The 25,504-nt window shown below is 39.0% G+C and overlaps 1 protein-coding gene across 4 annotated transcripts in view; it reads left to right on the forward strand.

Moving 5' to 3' along the window:
* Nucleotides 1–205: 205 nt before the first annotated feature.
* NYAP2 (neuronal tyrosine-phosphorylated phosphoinositide-3-kinase adaptor 2) overlaps nucleotides 206–25,504 on the forward strand; it is a 147,103-nt gene continuing 121,804 nt past the window's right edge. The window contains exons 1-3 of one of the 4 annotated variants that reach the window (XM_040613742.1): nucleotides 409–495; nucleotides 743–1,240; nucleotides 7,829–8,071. In XM_040613742.1, the coding sequence (XP_040469676.1) occupies nucleotides 7,866–8,071 (206 nt within the window). In that variant the 5' untranslated portion in view covers nucleotides 409–495; nucleotides 743–1,240; nucleotides 7,829–7,865. Of the gene's footprint in view, nucleotides 1,241–7,828; nucleotides 8,072–12,782; nucleotides 12,874–25,504 lie in introns of those variants that run through there. The other 3 variants (XM_040613745.1, XM_040613743.1, XM_040613744.1) reach the window with 3 other exon arrangements.

A 25,504-nucleotide genomic window follows, 5' to 3' on the forward strand; every position in this document is an offset into this window, starting at 1 on the left:
AAAGATACATCAATATGAGGTATCAAACTGAGGCTTAGATCTTCCTTTTAAGTGGCTGCTCATTTCCTTGAGCCATAACATGGGCTAAAGGTTAACTGACACATTCTTCGTGGAAGAACAATCTCTTTTTTTGGGAAGGGAGAAGGAGGGGGGAAGGGCGTTGTTTCATATTCGTTCCTACCTATAGCCTAAATGTGATGTACAGTGCCGTTCATGCAGATTGTTTTTTTTCCCACTGGATTATTTGCTAATCAGACTTCAGTGCAGTGGAGCTCAGAGACTGTGCCTAGCTAGGCGGCTCTGCCGGGCGCCCCAGCCCCGGCGCCGAGGACCGAAGCGGCTGCCGCGCTCCGGGCGCCGCCGCCGCCGCCGCCGCCCCGGCGATGGGCCTAGCGCGGGGGAGCTGTCCGAGGTGCTAGGATGTGGCTGCGCGGGGGGTCAGGGCAGCCGGATTGCGGCAGGAGAGGAGCCCCACAGTCCTGCTGGCACCCGAAGGTAGGCTTGCTCTTTGTTTGAGAATCCCTGATTAATCAACAGCAGCACCAACAGACTAAGGCAGTTGGAGAGAGCAAGCCTGCCTGTAGTCACGGGGGAGAGAGAGAGAGACGATGCCACGAGCTAGACTGCCTCAGACCTTCTGTATCTAAGTGGCAATGAGAGACCGAGCATCTTTCCTGCTGCAAGAAGCCATTTGGATAGGATGTTTTCTATTCCTTATATTCCTTTCTTTTTGTCTCCACAGAACATATTCAAATGAGGCACCTTAGAAATCTCTGTGTTAGTGCATATGATGGTGCTGTAATCTTCTGTGTTGTAAAGTGGGTAAAAATCATCCAGTTTCTTCTCTGCTGGACCTCCAAGCAGGGTGTTGTTTTTACCCTCCCATTATCTGTGCCCTCTCTTCTCTGAATGTGGATTTAAAGAAGCAAGCACCTGTCTTCTCTTGCCACTGCATTTTTTAAAAGCCAAACTTTCCATGTCATTTTAATTGTATGCTAAGAAGATCTGTAATGTAACACACTGACTTATAGTGATGTCGAATTCTACAATCTGGGCAATTTTGCCAACAAGATTTAATGCACTTTAACTGAAGAAAAAACTGAACCTAACTGCAAATCTATTTCTTATGGTGCTGAAATATCCCTTCCGACTGCACTGAGATAACCACAGGAAAGGGCTTTTACAGGCAAAAGTCACCTTTGATTATTGCACTTAGCAGTCCCCGTGGACTTAAATTTTGGTACGTACATATTTTAATACATTATATAAGCATGCTAATAAAATATGGTGCTGATAAGAATGAAAAAAATAATATTACAAAATGAAATAATGAGTAGTTAGAATGCATAATGATGAAATTGCATGTATTTTTAGAAGGTATTAATCAAGCCATTGCTAACGTAAAAGATGAAGTCTATTTGACTGTTTTTGTGTACTTCACATGTTGACTGTGCTTGTAATAGAGACATTTTGCATCTGGATTTCTTTTTTTGTTTGTAAAAAGCACTGTTAAATAATAAAAAACATTCTTTGCTATTTTCTGATGAATTAATTGAAATAATTTCCAACATCTGTGTTAGTTACTTATCAGACCCACTGCACCATTAATATTTTACAGCATCTTAACATGATGCTGGTGGTAGTGAAATCTCCATTTCATTTTCTTAAGGAGGAGGGAAAAAATACATCCTTCAGCAAGAAGCTCACTCTTTCCTCTGAGTTCAAATGCACTCCTGTTTGCATATAAAATGTGTGTGTATGTCTGTGTGTGTTGTGTGGTTTTATTTTTTCTTGTTGTTCATAAACCTTCTGCATAATACTGGGATGATATAATGTCGTAATTGCACTTTTAAGTGTTGTCTATTCTGAATCTAGATTTGTAATTGTCCAAGATCAGTGTGGTTAGGAGGAAGCATTATTTTCCACAGGAGATAAAAGTGATAAAAGTATTACTGTATTGCAAAGTAAACAACAGCTCTCTACATTCTGGAGTCATAGAGGAGTTATTGTTAGCAAAGACCTTTTCCCTTTTCAAAAGGCACTAATAAGGGAGCCAAAATTCAAGGCTCAGGGAATTTTTTTCAGTTCTTAAAACTACAGGGAGCATAACTTTTCCCTATGAAGGGTGGGTCGTCTATAGAAACAGACTATTTCTTTAAACCCATGCAATAACATTTTCATTCTACTGAAGGAGCCACTTTTAACCTCTTTAAGTGAAGGGCTTGGCATGGCTTAGCTTCAATGATTTCACCCAAGTGCTAGAGCAGTATAATGAGGACAAGGTATATAATCTGTAATTTCAGTCAAAATACAAAGTATATTTTGTACTTTCAAATGAGTGTAATGGCTGTTTTTCTTTAAATATCTGCTTTAAAAGTTGTCAATTGATAGATAGTAGGAAACCTGCAGCCTATTTCAGAAGGTCTTTCCTCTTTGACATTAGAATTTAATGCACCACTGTGTGTGAAAACAGTTATGCCAGCTCATTGTTAAGAATGAGCAGGGAATGCAACTCTAAAAAGCATGTCTTAGTAATTTGTCTCATCACATTCAACTGTTTAGGTATTTCAAAGCTCGCTTGGTGTAAGGCACAGTTATGATAAGAGACAGAGTTCTGCAAAGTAGCCTCTAGTACGTTTTTCCATCATTGAATTTTTTCTTGGTTGCAGTGAAAGTATTCTTTGTACATCCAATACCATTAGGTCCTTATTAGTGCTGCTGTGGTCAGCAGTTTATGAAAATTGGATATGGCTGGTCTGCCTACTTTGCTGTTACTGCCTTGCATGCAACTAGAATGCACAGCTCAAACTCAAGGGTTGAATGGCTGATTAGCACCCCTGACTTGTGCAGAATCCTTCCGATATACTGAATTTAGTGGAGGAAATTGACAGGTAATGTGAAAGAAGATGTGTTCTTAAAGAGAGGAGACAGTATTTGGAAGGGAGGACTGGAGAGATGGGTAGACCTTTATAAATTAGGGGTTGGACTCAGGACTACGGGCAACCCCACTCTTGTGTTTACAAGCTGTGTTCTCCCATGTTAATTTAAAAAAAAAAAAATCACGATGGTTTGGAAGAAGGCAATCAGTGCCTTTGTCATTACTTTTAAAAGCTCCTTCAGTTTAATTTCAGCATTGCCAATTTTCAATGCAGCACAGCTGCAGCTTATGGCTGTCAAGCATGCTGAAAAGCAACTGATATTTTGGGGATCCTCATGTGAATAAGAGGGAGAACTACATGTCTGAATATGAATGGATAGCATTGCTTTGATACTGTGATACTGGGTCGATTAGTCCTCATTCTTAATTCAATATTTTTGCACACTGATCATATGAAAAGGAGGTGGTTTGGGTTTGACCAAGAATGCTATGTGTTTGGCATCAGAGCAAAGAGTTACATTAGAAGTAAGGTATGCAACAGTCTCGTGAAGCACAATGCATTATTCTCCCACAGAATTTTTGTCTGAATCGATACAAAGATCTTGAATTTAGTTATGTAAATATTTCTAGCCAAACCAGTAAAGGGATTGCTTGCCCTTGCCAGTAAACCAGATGCACTGGCAGGGAAGAAAAAAAAATTATTCTCGCTTGCTTTACTCCTCCCATGCTGACAGCTGATTGCCTGGGCCACGACAGTGCGAGCTGCTCTGTGCTCCTTTGCCAATATCCCTCTGATCTGGGGATACCTGGAGGGGCAGGTGCCAGTAGCATGGTTGGCTTGTTTTCTTTTCTTTATTTTTTTTTTTCCTCAATGAGGTTTCAGGTAGTGTTAGTTTGACCTTCAAGAGGCAAGGTGAACATGTTGGAGAACTCTTTCTTTATGTCCCTGCACTCAGGTGAATTTCCAAACATATTCATGTTCAGTGAACACTCGCCACAAAGTTCCCCCAATCAATTTTTGTTGACTTCTCAGTATGCTGCCTTCAATAGCTGAAATCCAGGGCTTTTCCTCCTCCCTGCTGTCTCCTTCTGTTCCTTCACAATGAGGAAGAGAAGAGAAAGGAGTGTCAAAAGAATCTCCCAAACAGAGCAACTCCCAGTTATAATTTTCTAGGGTTGCTTGGTTTCAGAAAATAAAATGCACTGAAAATAATTTGATTGCAAATACACAGGTGACTCTACATGGTCCTTGTTATCAGCTAACAAAATACCTGACCACAGTATGCATGTTAGGAGTACCAAAATGGTGGTGTCTCACCTACAACTTGCATTTACATATTTTTAATCAACTATAAATGTACTCAAAACAGAACGCATGCTTGTACTTGTACCTGCCCTGGCAGATGGTTGGGAATTGCTCACTGCCTGAGTTTACCAGTCAGCAGAACCTTTGATCAAAAGTTGATCAGTGCTGTCCACATATTTTCCAAGGAGGGTGACAAGAAGTAATGCATGGGACTCAGTGGGCCACATGTATTGGTTGCAGCCTGTTGCAGTTATAAAGCACATTTATTAAGGTAAGATAGTATCTCTGAAGTGGCATTAATACCTGTAAATAAAATTGGTCCTAATGTGCTGTATAGGGAATACTAATACTGTAAAAATGTTTACAGTAATTAGTTAGGCTTTTTGCTCCAGCTGTTTGCATTTTTATTCCCTGTTTAAGCATAGCATGCACAACTATCCAATATTATTAAATGCAATGTGGCTGTAAAATACCATGCATGCAGGAGGTACATGGGTTTTGATCCAAAAAATGCTTGTGACTTGTATAGATGTTTTTCAGAGTTAGTGCCATAAGAGCCGATTCAAGGTTTTGAAATACCTGGGAGAGCTGCAACCCCCTCCAGGAGTACCCCAAACTGAATTTGGTGTTATGAGCATGCAAGCATCAACTGTCACAGTGGGACTTCAGTAGCTACAGTTGCTCAGTACTGTTGCAGGATTGGACCCCTGTTAGGACAAAGAATATAACTTGATCTGTTTATTAAATAGTCTGTCATTCTGCGTGAGATTAGTAATAGGAAACATCAGTGATAAACAAGCATATAAAGTATCTGGTCAGTGCATGCAGCAGAATAAAGGCTTTTTTATTTCAGTCCTTTTGCAATTGGAATGACTTTATCCTCTCGTGTGAAAAATAAATATAATAAAAGGAGATTCAGCATATCTTTCAATGTCAGCTCAATTTTGACCTCAAAAAGGAAAGAGAAACAATGAGAAAAAAATATGCGGTGGTGGTGTCCTAAAAGAAAGTATGAAGCAGATCAAGCTCTGTATGTCTCAGGGAAAAATGGATCAGAACTGCATTTATTGAAAGCCTGATGAAGTTACATTCAGTATAAAATTTCACATTATATTTCAGGAGAAGTCACTGGAGAAATCAGTAGTAAAACTGCCATTAAGGTGGCTAGGGTGGGGGTTCTTTGTTGTACAGGTTTATCTGAATTTAATTCAACATACACAGAAACTAGGCTTTACTGAAAGTCCAAAATGGAAAATAAAGTGAAATAGCCATCTACTGGGGAAATTACCCAGATTTTAACCATCAAAAGGCACATATCATTTGCACAGTTCAGAGACAGTGGAGTTAGAGCTGTCTATTTTGTTAGCATTGTTTTTAATCAGGTAGGTAGGCTTCAATCAGGCTGTAGACAGAGATTCTTAGGAAGGACTATGGTATCTGGACTTACTTTTGTTAATCAGAAAAGTTAGGAACTGGTCTAAAATGTCTACTGAAGCATCAGTAACATTGATAGAGTCTGTTTAGCTCATTGTCAGCTTCACAATTCACTCCTTTGCAGATGCTGTACCACTATTGGTGAATATATAGAATGGCTCAATGCATATTCCAACCCAGTGGAGTTCTAGCCACTTCCAAAGTGAAAGCTCTGTGAAATTGCATGCATGCACATTGGGCTGCACTAAGACCTCCTTCACTGGTTTTACCCTGCAGGGATTAGTAGGAGATACTGATACCCATGCCTGAAAATACTTAAAGATCAATTTAGTGACCCTGAACATCAGCCTTACACTCATGTTCAGGCTTAGCTGATAGAAAAGGTTGTCTTGGGAGGTAGAAGAGATGATAGGAGCAAATCTTTTGCATCCTCTGAATCTTCATGATTTTAACAGTGAGGTTACCATTGTACAGAAATAATTTCAGTATAGAGACACTGAGAATAATAGGAAAAAAATATTGGTGTTCTTTTTAAGCATTAACTGCTTGAAACCAGCTGCTTCTTGCCATTGCCACTTCAAGTGATCAAAAACAGGAAAAAAAAATTAAAGGGTAGAAAAATATATCTCTCTTCTCTTTTCATCCCTGGCAGGTTGCTTACTCTATGGATGTAAAATCATTTCACTCTCGTGTTCAGGGGTGTGTCTGAAAGCCCAGAGTGGGTTACTAGAATCTACAAGAGCTTTTTTTTTTTTTTTTTTTTTTTTTTTTTGTAGAATCACTGCCTACTGTTATCAGAATTTTGCTTGCCCAGCAGTGTAATACATTAGAATTATGGCCATATATTAGGAAATGGAGAAAAGATTTTTGGATGCTGATTACACAGGAACTCTGCCCCTAAAATCTGTGTGGAGACAGGATACTTGTTGTCTATTCAGTAAGATCACTTTTAGTTGCAGTGCTGGCATGGTTCTCAGGCTCATTCCGAGAAGTCACACCATCCTTCTTCGGGGAAAGGAAGGATGCTGTAGTAGTGAAGAAGCAAACATGCCTTAGAGAGTCTGAGTTCTGCTGCCAGGTCTGCTGGTGTGTCACTCGGTCACTCTCTGCATCAACTCAGCATTTGTAAGGTGAAGACCCCCCTCACAAGGCTCTGTGAGGATAATGCCATGCAAAATCATAATGTCTCAGGAGGTTCAATAATGACTGTTTAAATAAGATGTCACAATTCTGTTTTATTAAAGTTGTATTTTACTTGTTTAATAAGTAGTTAATCCAGTTGCATATAATTTACATAGTATGTTTCTTGAAATTATACCTTGAATTCAGTTGCCTGTAGTCTTTACTGATGTGTCTATACACCAGAGTTCTCACAATTTGCAGGGGGTCTCTGCTGAGTGGAAAACTTTTGGGGCCTTTCTGAGAGCTTTTAGGCTGCCTGCCATGGAGCAGAATGACTTAGGGATCTAAGTGTGTTTGTGCTTCATGCTGCTTAGCTGGAGGTGCTGTAATACCTGTGAAAGAAGTATGGAAGCTTGGAGAATTCAAGGCCTTTAGAGTTCTGAAGGTCCCAGCTCAGCTGGGATTTCTTGTCCGTTCTTGGAGCTTCAAGTGAACAAGCTGTTGAGCAACAGATGACCAGGTTTTATGGGCTCATATCTATGTTACTAAGTAATATAGGAAACTATTCCACAGTATTTCTTTCCAGATTTTGAACCTGAAGAAAACTGTGAACTTTTTTGTTCCAAGAACTGGAACAGTATTTTTCACCTGAACTTTGGAATATCCTGCAGAATAGGAATTTTGTCTGGTGATCTGCTTTGGTGCAGCTTTATCTAAACTACAAAAAGGACCTGTTGTCCTGGGATGGAAGCCTTTTCGGTCCAATCCAAACCGAGATCCAGGGAAGGCAGTGTCATTGCAACTGAAGGGTATTAGGAAAAGGGAAGGGGTGGGAGAAAACCTGTTTGGGATTTGAAGAATGTATAACTCGATGGATCTGCATTGCTAGGAAGAAGAGACTTGGGTTTTATCTCATCTCAAGTAATGTTCTGTGTTCTGAATTGCTTTGTTTATTATCCTTTAGACAGGAGAAAGTCTAAAAAATTGTCTCTTACAGAGATGTTAATTACAATTGACACAATCTCGCTGTCATAAACCATAAGTTATTTTCCTACTGATTAAGGTATTATGTGTTTTTCAACCTGCAGGAAACGTTGCTTTCCTTTGTTCATTATCTCCTGCAAGATGATGAGTTCTAATCAGGAGGAGGTCACTTTGGGCGCTTTTCTCCAGTATATTGAAGATTTGGGGATGAAGGCCTATGATGGCTTGGTTATACAGAATGCATCAGACATTGCTCGAGAGAATGATCGCATGAGGAATGAAACAAACCTGGCTTACTTGAAAGAAAAGAGTGAAAAACGCCGAAAACAAGAAGAAGCAATAAAACGGTAAATATTTTGATAAAAAGATGAGTGGTCTGACAAAGTGAATGAACAGTGAGGGGCTTGCTCTCTGGTAAATGTGTGTAGACCAGTTGATTTCTAAGCAGCTTGCTGGTTAAAGCAGTACAGACCATTGGCCCATGTCAGGCTGCAAATTGCACATGTTTTACGTTGTGTAGATGTGATACTGAATGGTTCTGCATCGCTCAAAGGAAGAGCATATTCCCTTCCAAAAGTATTCAGTTTGAGCATGTGTGGCATCTTCAGCAGGCGTGATTTGTAATAAAAAGTTTAGGTGTTTGGAATAGGAGATCTGGATCTAGTGGAAAACAGGTTCTTATTCACTCAGTGCTTTTAGATGCTTTTAGATGAACAGTGTGTATTTTGCAAAGATGTATTTGTGCGTGAGCTCTTGCAAGACAGGGACAGCCTCACAGGTCAAAGTAGACTCTCCTGGAGTTGATATTTTAAATCCAGTAAATTTTCAAAGGTCTCAAATTGCTGTCTGAGGTTTTACAAAATAATATATCTGTTATTTATGATTTCCTCACCATTCTGCATGCTCTGAAGTCAGTGAAAATACTGCAATCATTTAAAGGAAAATGGATCAAGCCCCTGATGGGCAGAACCCTATAATGGCTCTCCTTGAACAATTCCATTGATTTTAATTGACAGTTAATGAGAGGAGCACTCACATGACCTGTCCTCTTGTGCCAATGGATAGCAGTGAAAACTCTGCAGCCTTTTGGAGAGGAAAAGAAGGTTGAATGGCTTAGATATAAATATTTATTATGTACATATTTGCATATAAAAATTGCATTTTCTCAAGGAGAAGGAAAAATTGTGCAATACAGGTAAATCATCCATCAAAATGTTAAACTTTTATATGCAAATGAATGGCATATAAAAAAACCTGATAGGAGGTCCTTTGAATTTTTTCCCCAGCATGAATCTTCTGTATTTCAGTTTAAGTGATTACATTTTATGCTATATCTTGGGTACTGTACATCCAGGTATAACAGACATGCTGTGCTGTGAACGTTCCAGCAATGCCTCGGTAGTCTGGTAATTTTGATGAATTGTTAAAAGGAAAAGAGCAGCACATACGGTTTGACAGAGGAGGGAAAAGAAGCAATGTTTATTATTATAAGCATATAAGCAAATACATAATTATATAAAATTATATAAGCAAAATTATTATGGCTGCTTCACATTCCAGGAAATACAGTTTTATGGATTCTTAATAATTTGGTTGGGGGATAAAAATAATGTGAAATTAAGGTGATTAATGAGAGCCCGTGCAATGTGCATTTTGGTACTTTCTGGACTGTTATCTTGTCAGCTCAACTTCTGGGTGATCTTTAGGGGGATTCAAACTGTTCAGAGTGAAAGGCATAGGCTGTTTGTAGCAGGAGCTGTACTATTCACACCTTCATGAGAAAAAATGTTTTTCTTTGCAGCAGATTAATGCAGGAGGGTTTGTTTGTTTGTTTGTTTCACTTTATGCTGGATAAACATCTGGTTTCATTCTTGCCATCCTTGTTTAGTGTTCATCTCTGTCTTGATTACTCAGCAGCTACATAAACTGCAGGATTTCCGAGAGGAAAGGGTAAAGAGACCCACCTGAAAGTATTTCTTAATATGATGGAGAGGGAAGTTAAGTTCCAGTTACATTAAGCAGAGGAAGGATTTTAATCTCTCTCACCTGTGAAGTGAGTACATAAAAATATGCTAGTCAATAAATTTAAGAGTAGTGAGATGAAGCATACTTTCTCATCTTACATTGCTGGCTCTTCCTCACTGATGAAAATCAAATTTAAAAAAATTGCAAATATTTTGTATTTATTGAAACATCATTATTTCATTAATTTAGCATTGGCTGGAAAAATAAATTCCCTAGCCTGTGTGGCAACTTCTTCATTTGGTGATAAGCTATATTAAACTGCAATGTATACAAATGTATTTAGAATATAGTCTTCAGGCATGACAGCTAATTATGTTGTGCTGTGGCTAACCTGTTTACATACACTTATGTATGTGTGACCATAAAGGTCACTAAGTGACAGAATAGGTTTTGTTATGAGGAAGTTTCTTGGGGCATGAGAGAGTAAGTTGTGGAGCTACTTCGTTCTTCATAGTCCTCTAGCCAGGCTTGTCTACCTAACTTGAATGGCGGTAACAATATTTCCTACGTTGTGGTTGGTTTGTGTGGTTTTATTTATTGATCTTGGCAAAGTGATTTGATGAAGAGTTCTGGGTGAGTGCAGATGATTTAGGGCTGAGCCAAACCATGAATTTCTTGCTTATGCTAAACTGAGATCACTAAGAACAGAGCTTTTCTTTCCAGATACAGAGTCAGAAGACACAAGGAAGGTTACCAGCAATATAGTGGCTTTACCAGAGGAACAGCATGTATATGTATGTGGGCTGGAGTCATCAACATTATTTGAATATAGTGCTTTTCTCTGGGAAACCATCTTTGCAGTGGTCTCCTCTCTCCCCACTTGGTTTATCTGAGTAACACTGAATGGGGTAAACAATATCTGTTTGAGGAAACAAGGTAGGAAGAACACCTTAGGAAATCTTGGAAAACACTGTCTTCGAGTCTTTTTGTCTCATTCCTTTGTAAACTTGGAAAGGGAAAATTAGATATGTGTGATCAGTCATTGATTAGGAAAACTAAAAGCTATGGCAGACCAAGGGAGAACATCTGATTTGACTAAAGGAACCATGATGTCTGAAGTCACTTAGGCTGATTGCAATTGAGTCTTCTCCCTGTAGTAACCTCCAGAGATTCATTCAAGACTATGTTGTCTACTGAAACACAGCAGTCGGGGAAAGGTAAAGTAGGATTATTGATTTCTTCTTTGTTCTGTACTATATTCCTTATGTCTATATCTTATCTTGGTGGGTATTTATATTATCCCCAATTCCTGATAGTGTGGCCTAGATAGCAAGTGGTACATGTGTGCAGTTGTAAAAGTACTACCAGTCTAGGGACTACCAACAGCCGAAAACAATCTCCTTAGCAACAAGGGGGTCATCCCCTGTGATTAACTATGGGTAAATTTGGAGCAGGAGAGGGGGTTCCAGCAAAAGCTCTGCTTTTGCTTGTGGGAATTAAAATATAGCGGCTGTAAGTCTTTGGCACCTACTGAAAATTACCTAATAGTCCAATTATTGAATTTTTTGAGAATCTATTCAATTCTAGTGTTCAGATGGTCTCTTTTAGAAGAAGGGTGATCATGTATATTAACAACATAATAATGAGTAATTTATTATCTAATAAAGTGGTGGTGTTCACATGCAACACTATTTGGAAGCAGCTGTTATTTACCTAAATCATCTCATAACCATGCTGAATGACTTAAAAGTTCATTGAAATGTATTAGCCTGAGCAGTTCGGAAACAAGATCTGAAAAAAGACGTAAAAAAAATAAATAAAGCCATTTGATTGTACATTTTGCCTCCCTAAGGATATATTTGTGTTTCTTCAGTAGCACTGATGTATCTTCAGTGTGATTCCTGGCTTGTCGTGTGTATTTCTGATAGGTTAATTGTGGGGAAAAGTGTATGGATCTATTGTACATTGCAGGGGATAAACCTCATTATATTGGATTGAAAAAAAAAAGCAGCTAGTCTTTGTCTGATCTTGCTGGGCTGAGTCAGCTGATCTGAATTTCTGACCTAATTTTAGTATGGTACTTAGCAATCGTGCAGAGAAAATAAGGTTAATGTGCTGATCAGTAGCTGAGAGTAAGTCACAATAAATATGTTGGTATATATATTTTGGGCCTAATTTTTAGACCTTTTTTCCTCCCCCATCTTTTATTTGTCTGGTCTCACTACTTGATCATTGTCTGTTCAGCCGGCTGTGTCCAGACCAAGAGAACAGACTGGCATATTGCCCACAGAGCTTATAAATTGCAAATAAAGTTACGAAGCAGTATCATTTTCACTGGCAATAAAGTTGCAGTACTGCGAGATGTACATTTGCCATGATACAATATCTGCTGTGGGCAGCGTTTCTGGGAACAGAAGGTAGATTTGCCTCAGCTGTTATGGGTGCCAGGGAAAAGGTGAGTATTTTGAGTTTACATAGGGCATCTGTTAGAATGAGCAGTTGATTCCTGACTCATCCATAATTGAAATGCATATATTTAGATGTTTTTTATCTGTTATATATTGTCATGTGTGGATACTTCACCAGTGCTTTTTTTAGTTGTATAAATACACGATCTTGGTAAGAAACAAATAATGAACCCTCCTCCTTCTCTGAAGGCTGAGACATACTGTATTAATCATAGGGAGTGGCTGGGGTTGCACATTTTCATAGGAAATGTATGCTTTCAGAGTTGTGGCTTCTAGTTTTTAGGTGTTATTCAAGCTACTGTTTCTGTTGGGGAGGTCATCATTTTGATTTGTAACACTATGAAGATGTGATTGCTCTGGTGTAAAGCTTATGGTGTTAGTGGGCACGAATTTCTACCTATCAAATCCTGGACTTAGCCATCAAAAGATTTATTTCTACTTCTAATGGTTTCCCTTACTTGTAGCTCATTCTCAGCACCTAAATGGCTCTGTGGAAAGCCTTGTTTCTGCTTGTTGAGGGAAGTATCCAGACAGATGCTGTTAAGAGGAGGAGCTTTTAGGAGCACTGGTGTGTGCTAAAGCTAGCAGAAATGGGCCAGCCAGCCAGTGGCAGAGTTAAGCTCTTGTAATAAAAAAGGAATTGTAATGAACAGCTGTCATCCTAACCTCTCTTTCTTTTGGCAAATCAAATACTGAAGACTAACCCATCGGCAAAAGTAAGATCATATTTTCCTCTTGCTCTATTTTTTTTTAAGATTGTGGAAGTAATTCAATTGAGGTATTATCTGTCTGTAGTTTTCTGTAATTCCTGTCTTTAGGTTCCTTTGTGAACATGACATAAGTTATGTGTCCTTCAGCTAAGAGTTAAGTGTTATCAAGCGTGGGCAACAGCAAGCAAATATAAAAATATGTCTATGCATGGGGTTACTCACTGCAAAAAGCTCTGTTCAGCTGAGAAAATACATGTAATCTTAAAGTATAGGGACGTACTGAGGTGTTTCTACCAAAAGTTTTCTACCAGAATACAAAATAACTTCAGTGAAATAACTTCATTATGAACTTTCTGTTTATAATGTTTTGGAACCAGAAGAATACTTTAGGTAAAAGAAAGCTTAAAGTACTGTTTCTTCTTTTTTTGAACATTTGTCTGCAGTTGAAATGTTGCATAGTGAACTATACATTTCTATGTTTACAGGAATACCTATGCTTGCTAGATTGCAATATGCTTACAGCCAGACCTCAAGAAAAAGGTGAAGGAAATGCAATAAATATTTTGGATCATGGTGAGGGGCTTAGTTGAAATACCTTCAAGGACATTATTGAGATGTTATAAATTACATGCTTGTGAACCTTTTGTTACTGGTTTGGTGTGTTGGTTATTTTGTTTGGTTGGGGTTTTTTCTGTTGGTTTTTTGGATTTTGTTTGTTTATGTAGTTTTTCTTTTAATTGCAATATCTTGAGTTCACTCAGTGAATGTGAGTTTTGGATACGTGGTCAGTGGTATGTGCCCCTTTAATTAATGGGTACGTGTTATGAGGATGCTTAACTGTGGCACTGGTAGTTTTCGTTATCAACCTCCTGGACATATTGCACACTTATTTCATCCTTGATTAAATTATTGCTGTGATACCATCTTTATGGTGGAAGTTACTGATGAGGTCTGGTAGAGACTGATTTTTGTATGATTTCAAAACCTTTTTCTCGTGAAAATATCATAGGAACTCTTTCGATGTTGGGTTGATGTAGAAAGAGTAGCATTGATAGCTTTTTTTTTCACCAAGAGTAAGTAAAATGTTTGTGCAGTCAGTGACCTCCAAATGTATTTTTGTTGCATTTATAAGTAAACAGATGTGATGATCTGGCCAACAAATCCTCCCTTCCAAATGCTCAAATCCATATGTCTGCCTGTATCATTGCCACGCAAAATAAACAACAGACACAATGTAAACTACATTATATTGCTGTGGCTGTTATTCTGACAAGTTTTATTTTAGGACAGTCATGCAACAGATGTAATTTAAAATTTACCATAGAGGCTGATAGCCTGCACGGTAATCCCAAGTACCAAGGAAATAAAGCAGAAATCATTATCAGTTTGGTATCTAAATCTTGATGTTATTTTCAATAAATCTTTCATGATTTTAGGGCTCCTGCCAACAACATTTACTCTTTTTCAGGGAAGCTGTATCTCATCCACTTCATAATTTCACAAATCGCTCAGACGTATACTGGCCCACTATGTAAGTGGGTAGATTTTTGCTCAGGGTTAATTTGCTATATTTAAAAGCATAATTAGAAGTATGGGGTCATAGGGAGCCCAGAGGACTTCTAAAAGGATTACAGACCCCTTTTCTTCTTCTTGTTAAAGTCCAGCCTAAAGTGGCTCCATGCTATTGGTATTCGTGGGCTGTCTGACCACCTGTGTAAATGAGTGAACTGGCCTTCCTCCAACTCTGCCTGGGTGTGTTCGTGTACAGCCCACAGGCTGGTGCCTCCTGGGCAGACCGAGTCATTCTGGAGGAGGTCTGTTGTACCCCTGGGAGACACTCCTTGGCATCCCACTGCTGAAAGATGGTGATGGGGGGTGTGTGGATCTTCATGTCCAGTTTTTAGCCATTCATTCTCATTCCACTTTTATTTCTCAGGGTTTTTTCTTGCTGCCCCTTTATTACTTTTCAACTATAGGATGTGGGATTGTAATTTTAATCTGGTTGTTAAAATTATCCAGCATTACGTCTAAGCAAAATGCCCCTCTTAACAAGATAGAGATGCAGGTAGAGCTGTGGGGAGGTAGATATTTTGCATAACCCTCTAGGGTTCTGGTGCTGCTGCTATTTCTAGTCAAAGGTTTGCATTTGTTTGGAAAATGTCTTCAAGTATATTACAAAACTGCATAGAGTAGAGCAGAAATAAATAAACTGTTATTGTGAAGAATGGATTAAAAAAGGAAGACTGTTTTCAAGCATGTTCAGATAGAGTCTTTATAACTAATCTAGGATGGACTTAATTAATGGAGAAATATATTCAGTAGAACAGCACAATTAATACACCATGTAACATTAATAAAGTCTAGTGCAGGACTGCTGGCAAAATTGAAGCATTGATCTGTTCTGGTTCAAGGCTTCCAGTAACCAAGAAGTACTCCAAGCTGAAGTTCACTGCACCCGACAAAAGTTGTAATTGCCTGTGACCTAAATTAAGAATTCATGTTACAACCTGAAGGATGGATACTCATACAGAAGACACGCAGAAAGTAGTCTTATGACCCATAAGTAGCAAAATTGCAGCTAGTCACACTCCTAGATGTGCATACATGCACATTCAGCCACATGCCCTTTGGAAACTGCCAAAACAGTCTATAATAAACACTGGGAGCATACAGCACTGGTCTGAGAACCCAGCAGAACTGAAGGTCTGCTAGCATTGAGTAATATGAGTGAATCTTTCTGTGCCTTCAGGAAAATCCATTGTTTAACAATACCTGTTCATGAGGTTGAAGAAAAACCAACACGTTCTTTGAGAAAAACAGCTCGGTGCATTGCTCTTTCAGGCACCATAAATCACAGCTGTATTTGTCTGTTTTTAATAATAATAAAGATTACTTTATGCCTGACCCAGCTGGCAGGCGTTTGTTCCCTTTGCATATTCTCCTTCTCAGCACCCTTCTGACAAGCGATGCATGCTTTTTTATTTATTTATTTTCCTCTATGGGAAAACACAAACATAATATGGTGCTTGATAATTTAATTGGGATGTGTATTTTCTTAGGCTAAAGAAGAGAGTCTGCTCCTGGGTATACCCCTGAAAGCAGAGAACGTCAGTACAGACCATCTCTGCAACAGAAGCATCTTGTGATGGGTATCTTGTTGCTGAGTTGCACTAGATCAGTGGCTAAAATTTATATGAAAACAGGAATGTGCATGTGTACTGATTAGATTTTTACACGATTGGATTAAAATGGGTGTAAGGAGAGATTAGAAAAGAAATGAATTGTAGAGACATTACTAGCTGTAGATTTTATAGTTAATTTGAGACTGCTTTTATTTTCCCTCATGGCTTTCCACTCTAATTTGACTTGTAATCCTAAGTGACGTCAGTTTAGAAATATTAAAAAAAAACAACAACCAAACCCCCCCAAACCACCCCAAAACCAACCAAAGAAAAAAAAATCTCCACCATGTGGGGTGTGTCATTGGCACAGGGCCTTCATCAAAGACGTAGAGACAGCTGCCATCTCCTGTGCCGAGCAGGCATGGCAGAGCTGCCATGGGGTGGGTGCTGCTCAGCCTTGGGACAGCCCTGGGCACCTGGGGGTTGGCAGTGCCGAGGTGCTGCTGGTGGCAAATGCTGCAGCCCCCCAGTGAGCTGCTGGGAGCCTGCAAATGAGCAGTGAGCTGGTTTGGTCCTGTAGAAGGCAGTCATAAGTGGAATAGATTTGTATTTTATTTTTATTGCACAGTACCCAAGGACCCCAAATGGAAATTAGATTCCTATGAAACACTAACCCAGTGCACGCATGCAGCACAAAGACGGCTCACAGCATGAGCTGAAATTGTACCCAACAGGTGACTAAAGGGACAGCTGAAGAGTTCAGGGACTGCTCGTTTCCTTCCCTATATTAGTACAGCAAAGAATAAACTGGAGTGTATCCCCAGTGGTTGTGATGAATTACATCCAGCAGTACTCTCTGAAAGCTGGAGAGGAACAAATGCTTCCAATAGACTCTGGCAGATGCTTCTGGAACGTGTCAAGATTGAGAAGGCCACAGCCAGCTAAAACCCACAGAAATTTTCCTGCCAACAAGTGTGTTACTTGACAAAATTGTAACATTTTAAAAGATCACAAATGAGAGTAACTGTAGGGTTTATCATACATTAATAAGATTTACCTGAATTTAATCCGTTTCTCCTTTTGGTGGATTATATAGGGCGTATCTTACCAGTAGATCCTCTGGTAGCTGAGGGCACTTTAGTTATTAAGTTGAGATCACATGTTAGGAGCCATTAAGTGAATTGCTTTTTACAGCCTTTCCCTGAATGCTAGGGCAAATGCAGTATTTCATACCCTTAGCTAATTTCATGCTGTAATTTAATTTCTGAAACATACTTTTAATTGAATCTTTAAAGACAAAAGGAAACTGCTGAGTCCTTTAGTATTGCAAAAGAGATTGTTTAAAAATGTAGCCCATCTAGAGAATAATCTGCTATAATTAAACGTAAAGTTTGTTTTGCTTCTCTGCGTGCAGCTATGGAGAAGCAAATTCCTGCTGTCTGCAGAAAGCTCATGGCTGAAAGAGAGGTATCAGGGAATGTGAGAAGTTATTTATTTTAGGCTCGGCTTTGTAACTCTGACATGAGACAGTCCTGCAGCCCTCTACCATGTGCAAGTCTCAATAAGTAACCAAAGAGAGGCTAATTAAAAAATTAGTCTGCTAACACCAAAATCACATTAGTAGGAGCTCTGACTAGTGATCTCATTTTTCTAATTTTTGGTAATGAGATGAACTTGAGAGAGATGTCAGCAATTTTGTCATAAATTGTCAAAAAAACCCATAAATCAGTTATTTGCATCTTGAAACCGCATCTGATATTTTAGTGGTTAGATTTTGATATTCCTCTCCCATAAGCAGAGAGATTCAAGGTAGTTTCAGTAAAAATCCATATAATCTGTTAAGCAATTTTGTTATGGGAGAAACATCTTGATTGGATCAGTAGTGATGCAGGTCTTTGATTTTATGGACATCTGATTAAAAATAATAACAATCAACGTTAAATGCAGCCCATTGTAATGGGGAGGAAATCCTGAAACACTGCTCTGTGTTTTAGTATTCTGATTCCTTTAAATCATCAAGTGATTTGCAATGGAGATTTTTCCTTTTATTGCTATTGGAGAAAAACCTATGATACACAGTGGAAATGAGCTGTGTATGGGGACATGAAGAATGTAATTGAAGTAAGAAGCATAAGGTTAAAAAAAGAGAAGGATCTGAAATTAACCCATGAAGCTCCAACACAGTATCTTCTAAAAAAGGGAAAGAACAAAAGCAACATCTTGTTCTTTACATTCTGGGAGACCTCTGCACTTCCAGATGCCCTGAGCTGGTAGTAATTAGAGGCATGAGTGGTGCCATAGGTTTAGAGACCAGCCCTATGTAACTGATGGGAAGAATTTGGAAGCCAGTGTAGGGTTGGGGGGGAATCCATTTGGCTGTAATTCAAATTTCTTTTTTTGTTGGTTTTTTTTTGTTTGTTTGTTTTCTTGCTGGAAGGAAACATTGAGAGAATCAACTGCCTTTCAACTGCCTTTTCAATACAGGTTATCCCTTTTCAAGCACTTCTACAGAAAGCATGGAGACAAAGGGCTAACTTTTATTAAAAATTCCAGTTGCATTGAGGTCTGCCTGCTTTTATGTAATTGCTTAGAGGACCAGGCACTCATTCTTTATGGTTAGGTTCCTTGTAATTTTTTGCTTGAAGTTTGGTTGTTCCGTAGTATCAAAAACTATTTCAGGACTTGGATATCTTTTCTCTTGGAGCAGTAGCACGCATGAAAATCATCTAAACATGTATTAAATGCTGAAGGTCAAGGTATGCCAAAGCTCTTTGGGCACTTCATGTTACATCCTGGCCCCACAGTGATGTTCCTGAAAGTGCAGGGGCGGTGTGCCTCACTGGAACTGGCCTCAGTCAGGTGAAACAGTCCTATGGCTTCCCCTGCAGGAAGAGAATCAACTTTATGAACCTGGCTTTGGATTGCCAGTACCTCCAGCCGTATTCTGTCACCAAGTTAGGAAAGGTAGCCCATATGATGCAGGTCTGTTGTATTAGCAGGCTGTTTAGTTTTGGTATGAAATGTTAAAACTCTGATGATATGTTTTCTGCCTCAGTGTCGGGAACGTCTCTCATAGGAATCTCTTGCGTTGACTGTCAGCTTGTGGATTACCTCATGAAAAAAAGCAATGACTGAATTTTACAGTGGTTCCACATGTTGTTTGTTATTTCACTGGAACTATTGTCCCCACTTCTTCTCTCTACCAGTTATATCTGTGTTTTGAGGGCTGAAGCAGAAATACAATTTTCTGTGTATTTAAATGGAAAAGTATACCAAGAGTCATGTACTACAACATATGCCAAATATAAATGCTTTTGAAGACTGAACTGATAATGTTGTGCTACATGGCTATTGTTTTGAGATTACAAGTTTTTAATCGGCATATCATAAATACCATTTAAGAGATAATTTAAATTGTTTTGGCTTTACATCCAACTGTTAGGCTAAGCAGAGTGCATCTTTTTTTCCTAGGAAATCATATTTCTGCATTGTTAATCTGAATTCTGCTATGGCTGTGATGAAGCAGGTCAAGAACTGCATATGTACTTGCCATGGCAACCCCTGTATCACATGACACACACGCTAGTTCAGCCAAAGAGCTTCATGGCTTATTAAACAGGCAGGCACAGACCCAGACACACACCATTTTGCTATGTGACTGCTCTGGCCCTGGCAGCGTTTTAAAGGGAAACTGTATTTGAGCATCATAGTGTTTTTATCAGCACCATCTTGCCCAAATTCCTTCCCCTCCTCTTAAATGCTGTGTTGAGTTTGTAAAAAATGGATGAAGGTTGACAAGACTGTGCTTATAGGTGTTCTGTCTTTCATTTGGAAAAGAATCTATATGTGAAGCTAAAATAAAGGGGAGTTGGGGGTTAATTTTATTTTTTGCTTAATTAGAAATTAAGGGGCTCTTTGGTGCAGCTGAGTGCACAATATACTGCGTTTATGGACACATTTCCTGCTTGCACCTCCTGTGGGCTTTTACTAGATTTCAGGAGAGTAAATGAGGACAGGGCAAAAAAATCCCTGGTCCATTCCAGTAACAACAAAGCATTCTCAAAACATTTGCCTAACCCCACCCTTTTTCCTTGCTGCTTAACATACTTCCTTTTAGACCTGATGATGGTGACAATGATCTTTAACTCCTCACCCAGCAAAATGTAACCTGATAGAAGTTTTTCCTAACTTTACTTAAGTTACTTGATTAGCAAATCTGAGGGGCTGCAGCCTCACTGGGAATAAGTGGTGGTGAGCAAAAAGAAGTTAAGAGGTGGGGCTGGACTTGAGTAAGTATGTCTGTCTGCACCTTAATGTTCCTGAAGGAAAGGAGAACAGCAGAAATACAGTCTTGCCCTGATTCCATTGCTAAAATGGAGGTGCAGTATATGCTGCCCGTGGTGTCATCTCAGCTGCCCACTGGCACTGTTCTTGAGGAGGAGCACACTAGTATACTCAGAGAGGAGCTGCTGGAAAATGGATTCTTTACCAAAACAGCACACACAATGGGTGGGAATCACTATCCCATTCTGTTCGCTTTTCCTCTCTCGGATGCCTGACTGAAGTAGCATGTTTTTTCTTTCTCATCTAGTTGGAACCTGAGGTTTTTGTGGCAAGCACATAATTTGAACCCAGATACGTGGCCAGGTGCCTGCCTAAAATGGAGAACAACACTCTGCACAGCAACAAAACATTGAGAAAAGACTGTATTAGTCTTAATTGGTAATTGCCCCCCAAAAAACTTATTTAGTTTATGTCTGCTGAGCAGGTGCATTTACCAACAGTTACAGAGAGACCAACTCTCAGTTCCATGTGCTGAAATTATTAATTTCTGTGATTTATGGTGTTGCTTTTGAACTTAAGGAAAATCTTCTTTCAATGTGCATTTTCAGTCTGTCAATTTTCATCTCTAGTTCCCAAGTAATCAGTCAAGGTGTAAATACTTATAGTTAACAGTATTCAGTGAGGGACTGCTGGTTCCTTCTGTTCTGTTTCAAATCAGTTTATTGTTTGGTTACCATTTTGGAGATGGTCCACAGTAAGGGAACAATAACCTGCCCTGGGAATTAATTTAGAGTGGTACTTGTACATAAACTGACCATTAAACAGAGAAGCAGTATTTTGTTTGTTATTAGGGACAGAGATAAGAAAGGTGCTCTTTCTGAAGTGTGTATCCGTGCGTCTCTGCCAATGATTGTACAAGGAATCTAATGAAAAATCAGAATTTCAGTGAGAAGACATTTTTAAATGGTGTGTAATAGAACCTCTTTTGCAAGGAACAGGTATTTTAAGTTACTGTTTTAGTTGTATTTTATGACAGTACCGATTTTTCAGCATCTCCAACTACGTTGTTATTAATACCTGCTCCAACACAATTAAGAGGGAAAGAGAATTAAGGGATCATTTTTTTTCATAGGAAGGTACTGAATGAAGGTCCTGCCCACACCAATGAAATGTGGTGACAATTTTAACAACTGCTCCTAGCAGTCTGCTACCACTTGTGCTATGCTAGGTCTGCAGATGTGGAGTAGTGGCAGCAATATTTCCCCTTTCATGTGCAGTCAAAGAACTGGCTTTTTAGAATTCCTTCATGCCTGCAAGTGGGGACTGTATGTTCAAAAGAGATTACCAAAATCAAATATTTTCTGAAAAACTGGGCCAAACCTCTCTTCTATTCCAGAATTTCAAACTCCTTTTCTTCGGTTAAATAATTGGGAGTTTTGCTATTTAAAGGTTTGTATTTAAACTACAGGTTTCTGTGTTGTGTTTGTTTACAGTTATGGCAGTGGGAAAGGCTATTCAGCTCCTGACAAAATATTTTGACTAGCCTCTTCCTACTCAGTCACTTGTTTGTCCTCAGTATATGTTTATTGTGAATTGTCTTCCAAAGAGATTATAAACAAGATGGTAGCTTTCACTAGTTGATCTTTACTGTCATTTAATGATGGGCTGATCCAGGAGGTTCTGTACAAGAGGGGTTTGTCAGACTGGGTTTAAAATTTGTGGAAATAATTTCATTACCAGAATACATCAGAAAAAAAAGCCCAGTAACTTCATTGCAAGACAGTTAAGGTTGCTAAGAAACAGAATGTAATTATCTGCCAATTTGTTTACCATTCTCAAACACTTAGAAGGGCAAGAGCTATGGACTGCTCTGAATTCTAAGCTATGCAAAAAATATGCCAAATGCATTTTGTTGTAAATGCAGTTTTAAGAAGGGCATTTGAAAATGACACAAGAGCTTTAAGTTTGACCTTTGGTTTTTGTTTCCTAAATGTATAATATCAGCTGTTTTCATTTCCCTCTCACTCTTGAAATCTACATACATTGCATGTGTTTTAACTGATAGTACAGAAAATAGAAAAAATGAAATGTATAGAAACATACAATTTTTCTAGTAAAACACTTTTGGTTATACTTTCTTGAAAATGAAATGTTCTTGCTTTAATAGTAACAGTGTTCCTGTATTATGGTTCCATTATTGATGTGTGGTGATGTTAATTTACAGTTGACCAGCATGAGTCATTGACTTATTGTATGTTTCTTTTTCTAAAATGTTTTGTGTTGTGCTTGCACTTTGAGGTAAGTACTGCAATTTATTTTGGGTGCAAACTAAGTTTGTGTCACAATGAAATTTACATTTCTCTGTGTCACTGTGGCTATTATGTAGACAACATAAGATTTATGCCATCCTAAGCTATTCATTTTCTTGGTTTTAAGGGCATGCATCTGGTAAATTAAGTACTGGCAATAAAAAGAGAGAAGCAGATGTTTCTCACTCTGTTTTCACAATGGTAACATCTTCCATTGCTTTTTCTTCAATGGACATAAAGATTCATTTTTCGCTAATGTGAAACTCTAGCTGTAAAATTGAAGAACTCACCACAATACTTAAGGAATAAGCATTTCTAACCAGCCAAATCTGAGCCGGTGTTCAGTCAGTAGCTCTGACATAGTAGTGCTAAAGTATGTCCATAGATGTGTGTTACTGTTTTGTGGGATGTTGCTCCAGGGAGGCTGGGGCAGAAGGCTGTCTTGGTGTGTGGTTTTTGGCCTCTGCACCTTGCCCCAGTAAGGGCTGTTAATCCTTTTCACTGAAGTTCATCAGGACAGATGAAAGTAGGTGTTTTCACCAAGCTCCATCATAGCCAAACTGCAGGTCACTTCCACTGAAAAAATTGTCCCAGAACAGCTTTACTTGCCAAGCCTTTTTTTTTCACTGATGCAGGTAACCTGTCACCTCCTAGCTACCTCTTCAGGGACATAAGCCAGTGCTAGGGAGATGGTATCGGCCCCTCAGTGTCACTAGCTCATTCTATAATCCTTGTGGCTGCAAAAGGAGTCTTGGTTAAGTTCTGATGAAACTCATCTTTTGAAGATTGCATCAGTAACAGAGCTGCAGACATGTTGGCCTGTTTCACCAGTGATCGCTCTTCCACTTGTAGCACATTTCAGCTTCTAGATCCACAACTGTCAAGATGAAAAAGAATTAAATCTGAAACTTCCCCCCCCCCCCCCCCATTTGTACAGCAGTCAGAATTGCCTAAGTTTTTTCCTTTACATTTTTCATAATTCCTTTGGGGTGTTCTTTGAGAGTGAATGAAATGCAGTGACAAAAAGCAGAAAGGGAGGATGATTATTTTCAACATTTTTTGCCTCTTTCATGCAAATAAGGGGGAGGAAAAAGCTTTTTTCAGTCTTTAATGATAAGGTCAGCAGAATGGCATATGTATTGTAGACCTCATAATGTAAAGTGTTTTTTAAAAGACTGGGATAAACACTCTAGTGATGTTGATACTCTGAATAAGGTGATGCTATGTGTACCTTGCTGTTTTTTTGGTACACAGCTTTTCCTACGCAATTTCTAATTTTGCTGTGTATAATCAACAAGTCTCCACCCTCATGTTGCAATATGGAGATAGTATAAGTAAAATCTAAAAAAGGAACTAAATGTCTTTGATACTGAAATTCTTTGAATGACTGTTGCAGAATGGTCTTTCCCTGGCATGTTTGCTGTTTTGAAATACTGCTGATAATCCTGCCTTTTATAATTTTATTATGAGAACCAGTCATTTTAGTTCATACTTATTTGCAAAAGAGACCTATACATTTTTATGGACTATATACTGTTTGTATTTTTATTTAATTATATAAATGTAAATAATTGTTCCATGCACATGAACAGTTAGTTTACAGATATACATATTAACTATAGCAATCTAGTTCAAGAGATAATGCATAATTTGATATACACATTAACTCCAGCAGTCTAGTTCAAGAGATAATGCATAATTTAAGTCATGTTTTCTTCTAGTGTGTCCCCTAGTGCTGTATGCAGTCACGTTAAACCTCCTGCTGCAAGGTCAATTCCTTGGTTAAATGGCATGTAGTACACCTTCTGTGTTAGTGAAAATTAATATTTCACCATCAATTTTTTGTATCATTAAAAAAAAATCTTTTAACCTTCCATATATTCATTTATACCATGATATTTTGCATTAGGACAGAATAAAATTATTTTTGGTGGAAAAAGCTGTCAGCATACCTGAGGGCCTTTAACATGCTTGACACGTGTTGTACTTTGGTACTTGCTTGGTTTCACTAACCTGCCTTGAGCCTTTCTATGGCTTGTGGTCAAATTCCGTGTGATCTGCAGAGGTGCTTCCCTCAGCTCAAGACTTCATGCTCACTGTATCTGACAGTCATTCTTCTGAGTCCACCAGGGCACAACTCTGAGTTGTTAAGTTGTTAAGTTCTGAGTACGTTAAGTTTTAGTGGGCAGAGCAACCACCAGCTGCTCAGTACTTGGATTTACTGCTTGTGCAGTAGCCAGTTTGTGTATCAACAGTGTTGCGGTGCCTCCTGCTCCCTCGGCCAGAAAACAGGAAGGCTGGGGGCTACAGGAGGCTGGCAGGCAGTGTCGTGGGCAGGCAGTGTAGTGGGGAGGTGGCTTGGATGGCAATTCTGCAGCTCAGCTCCTCTGTAGCATCTGCCAGTCCCACCTAAGCATGAACCCAGGGCACAAATTTGAGCTGCTTTTCTGTGCTATAACCAACCTGGTACAGCTTGCAGCCCCCGAGAAAGGGGATTTATACAAATAAGAATGTAGCTTCAGGAGCTTTGGATGTTTATTAACTGCGTTCAGAACAGGTGTTGCAATTAAGTCTAGGTGTCTGTTGGAGGATGTGAGGTTCTCCTTTATTTAACTAAGAAAAAATACCAGCTACAGGTGTTGGAGTGGGGTGGGGGCTGTGGTTGGAACATAGCTCCGACTACTTACAGTAATGTTTGTACACAGGTTGTGCACAGTCATCCTTACTTTGTTTACCATGATGGCTCTCAGCCTATCAGCCTTTGAATACATTGGAGAATTCAACTACTATGTAAAAGGAAAAGAAACTCAGATCTGCTTGTTGTATGAAGGACTGGTATTCACAGAAGGTTATGGCTTGTTCATATTCTGCTCTTTTATGCTTTGATATGCAATGGAAAGCTGAAGATGAGAACATTAGGGA

Source organism: Falco naumanni, chromosome 13 (genome assembly GCF_017639655.2).
Source record: "Falco naumanni isolate bFalNau1 chromosome 13, bFalNau1.pat, whole genome shotgun sequence".
In the NCBI taxonomy this organism is placed as follows: Eukaryota; Metazoa; Chordata; class Aves; order Falconiformes; family Falconidae; genus Falco; species Falco naumanni.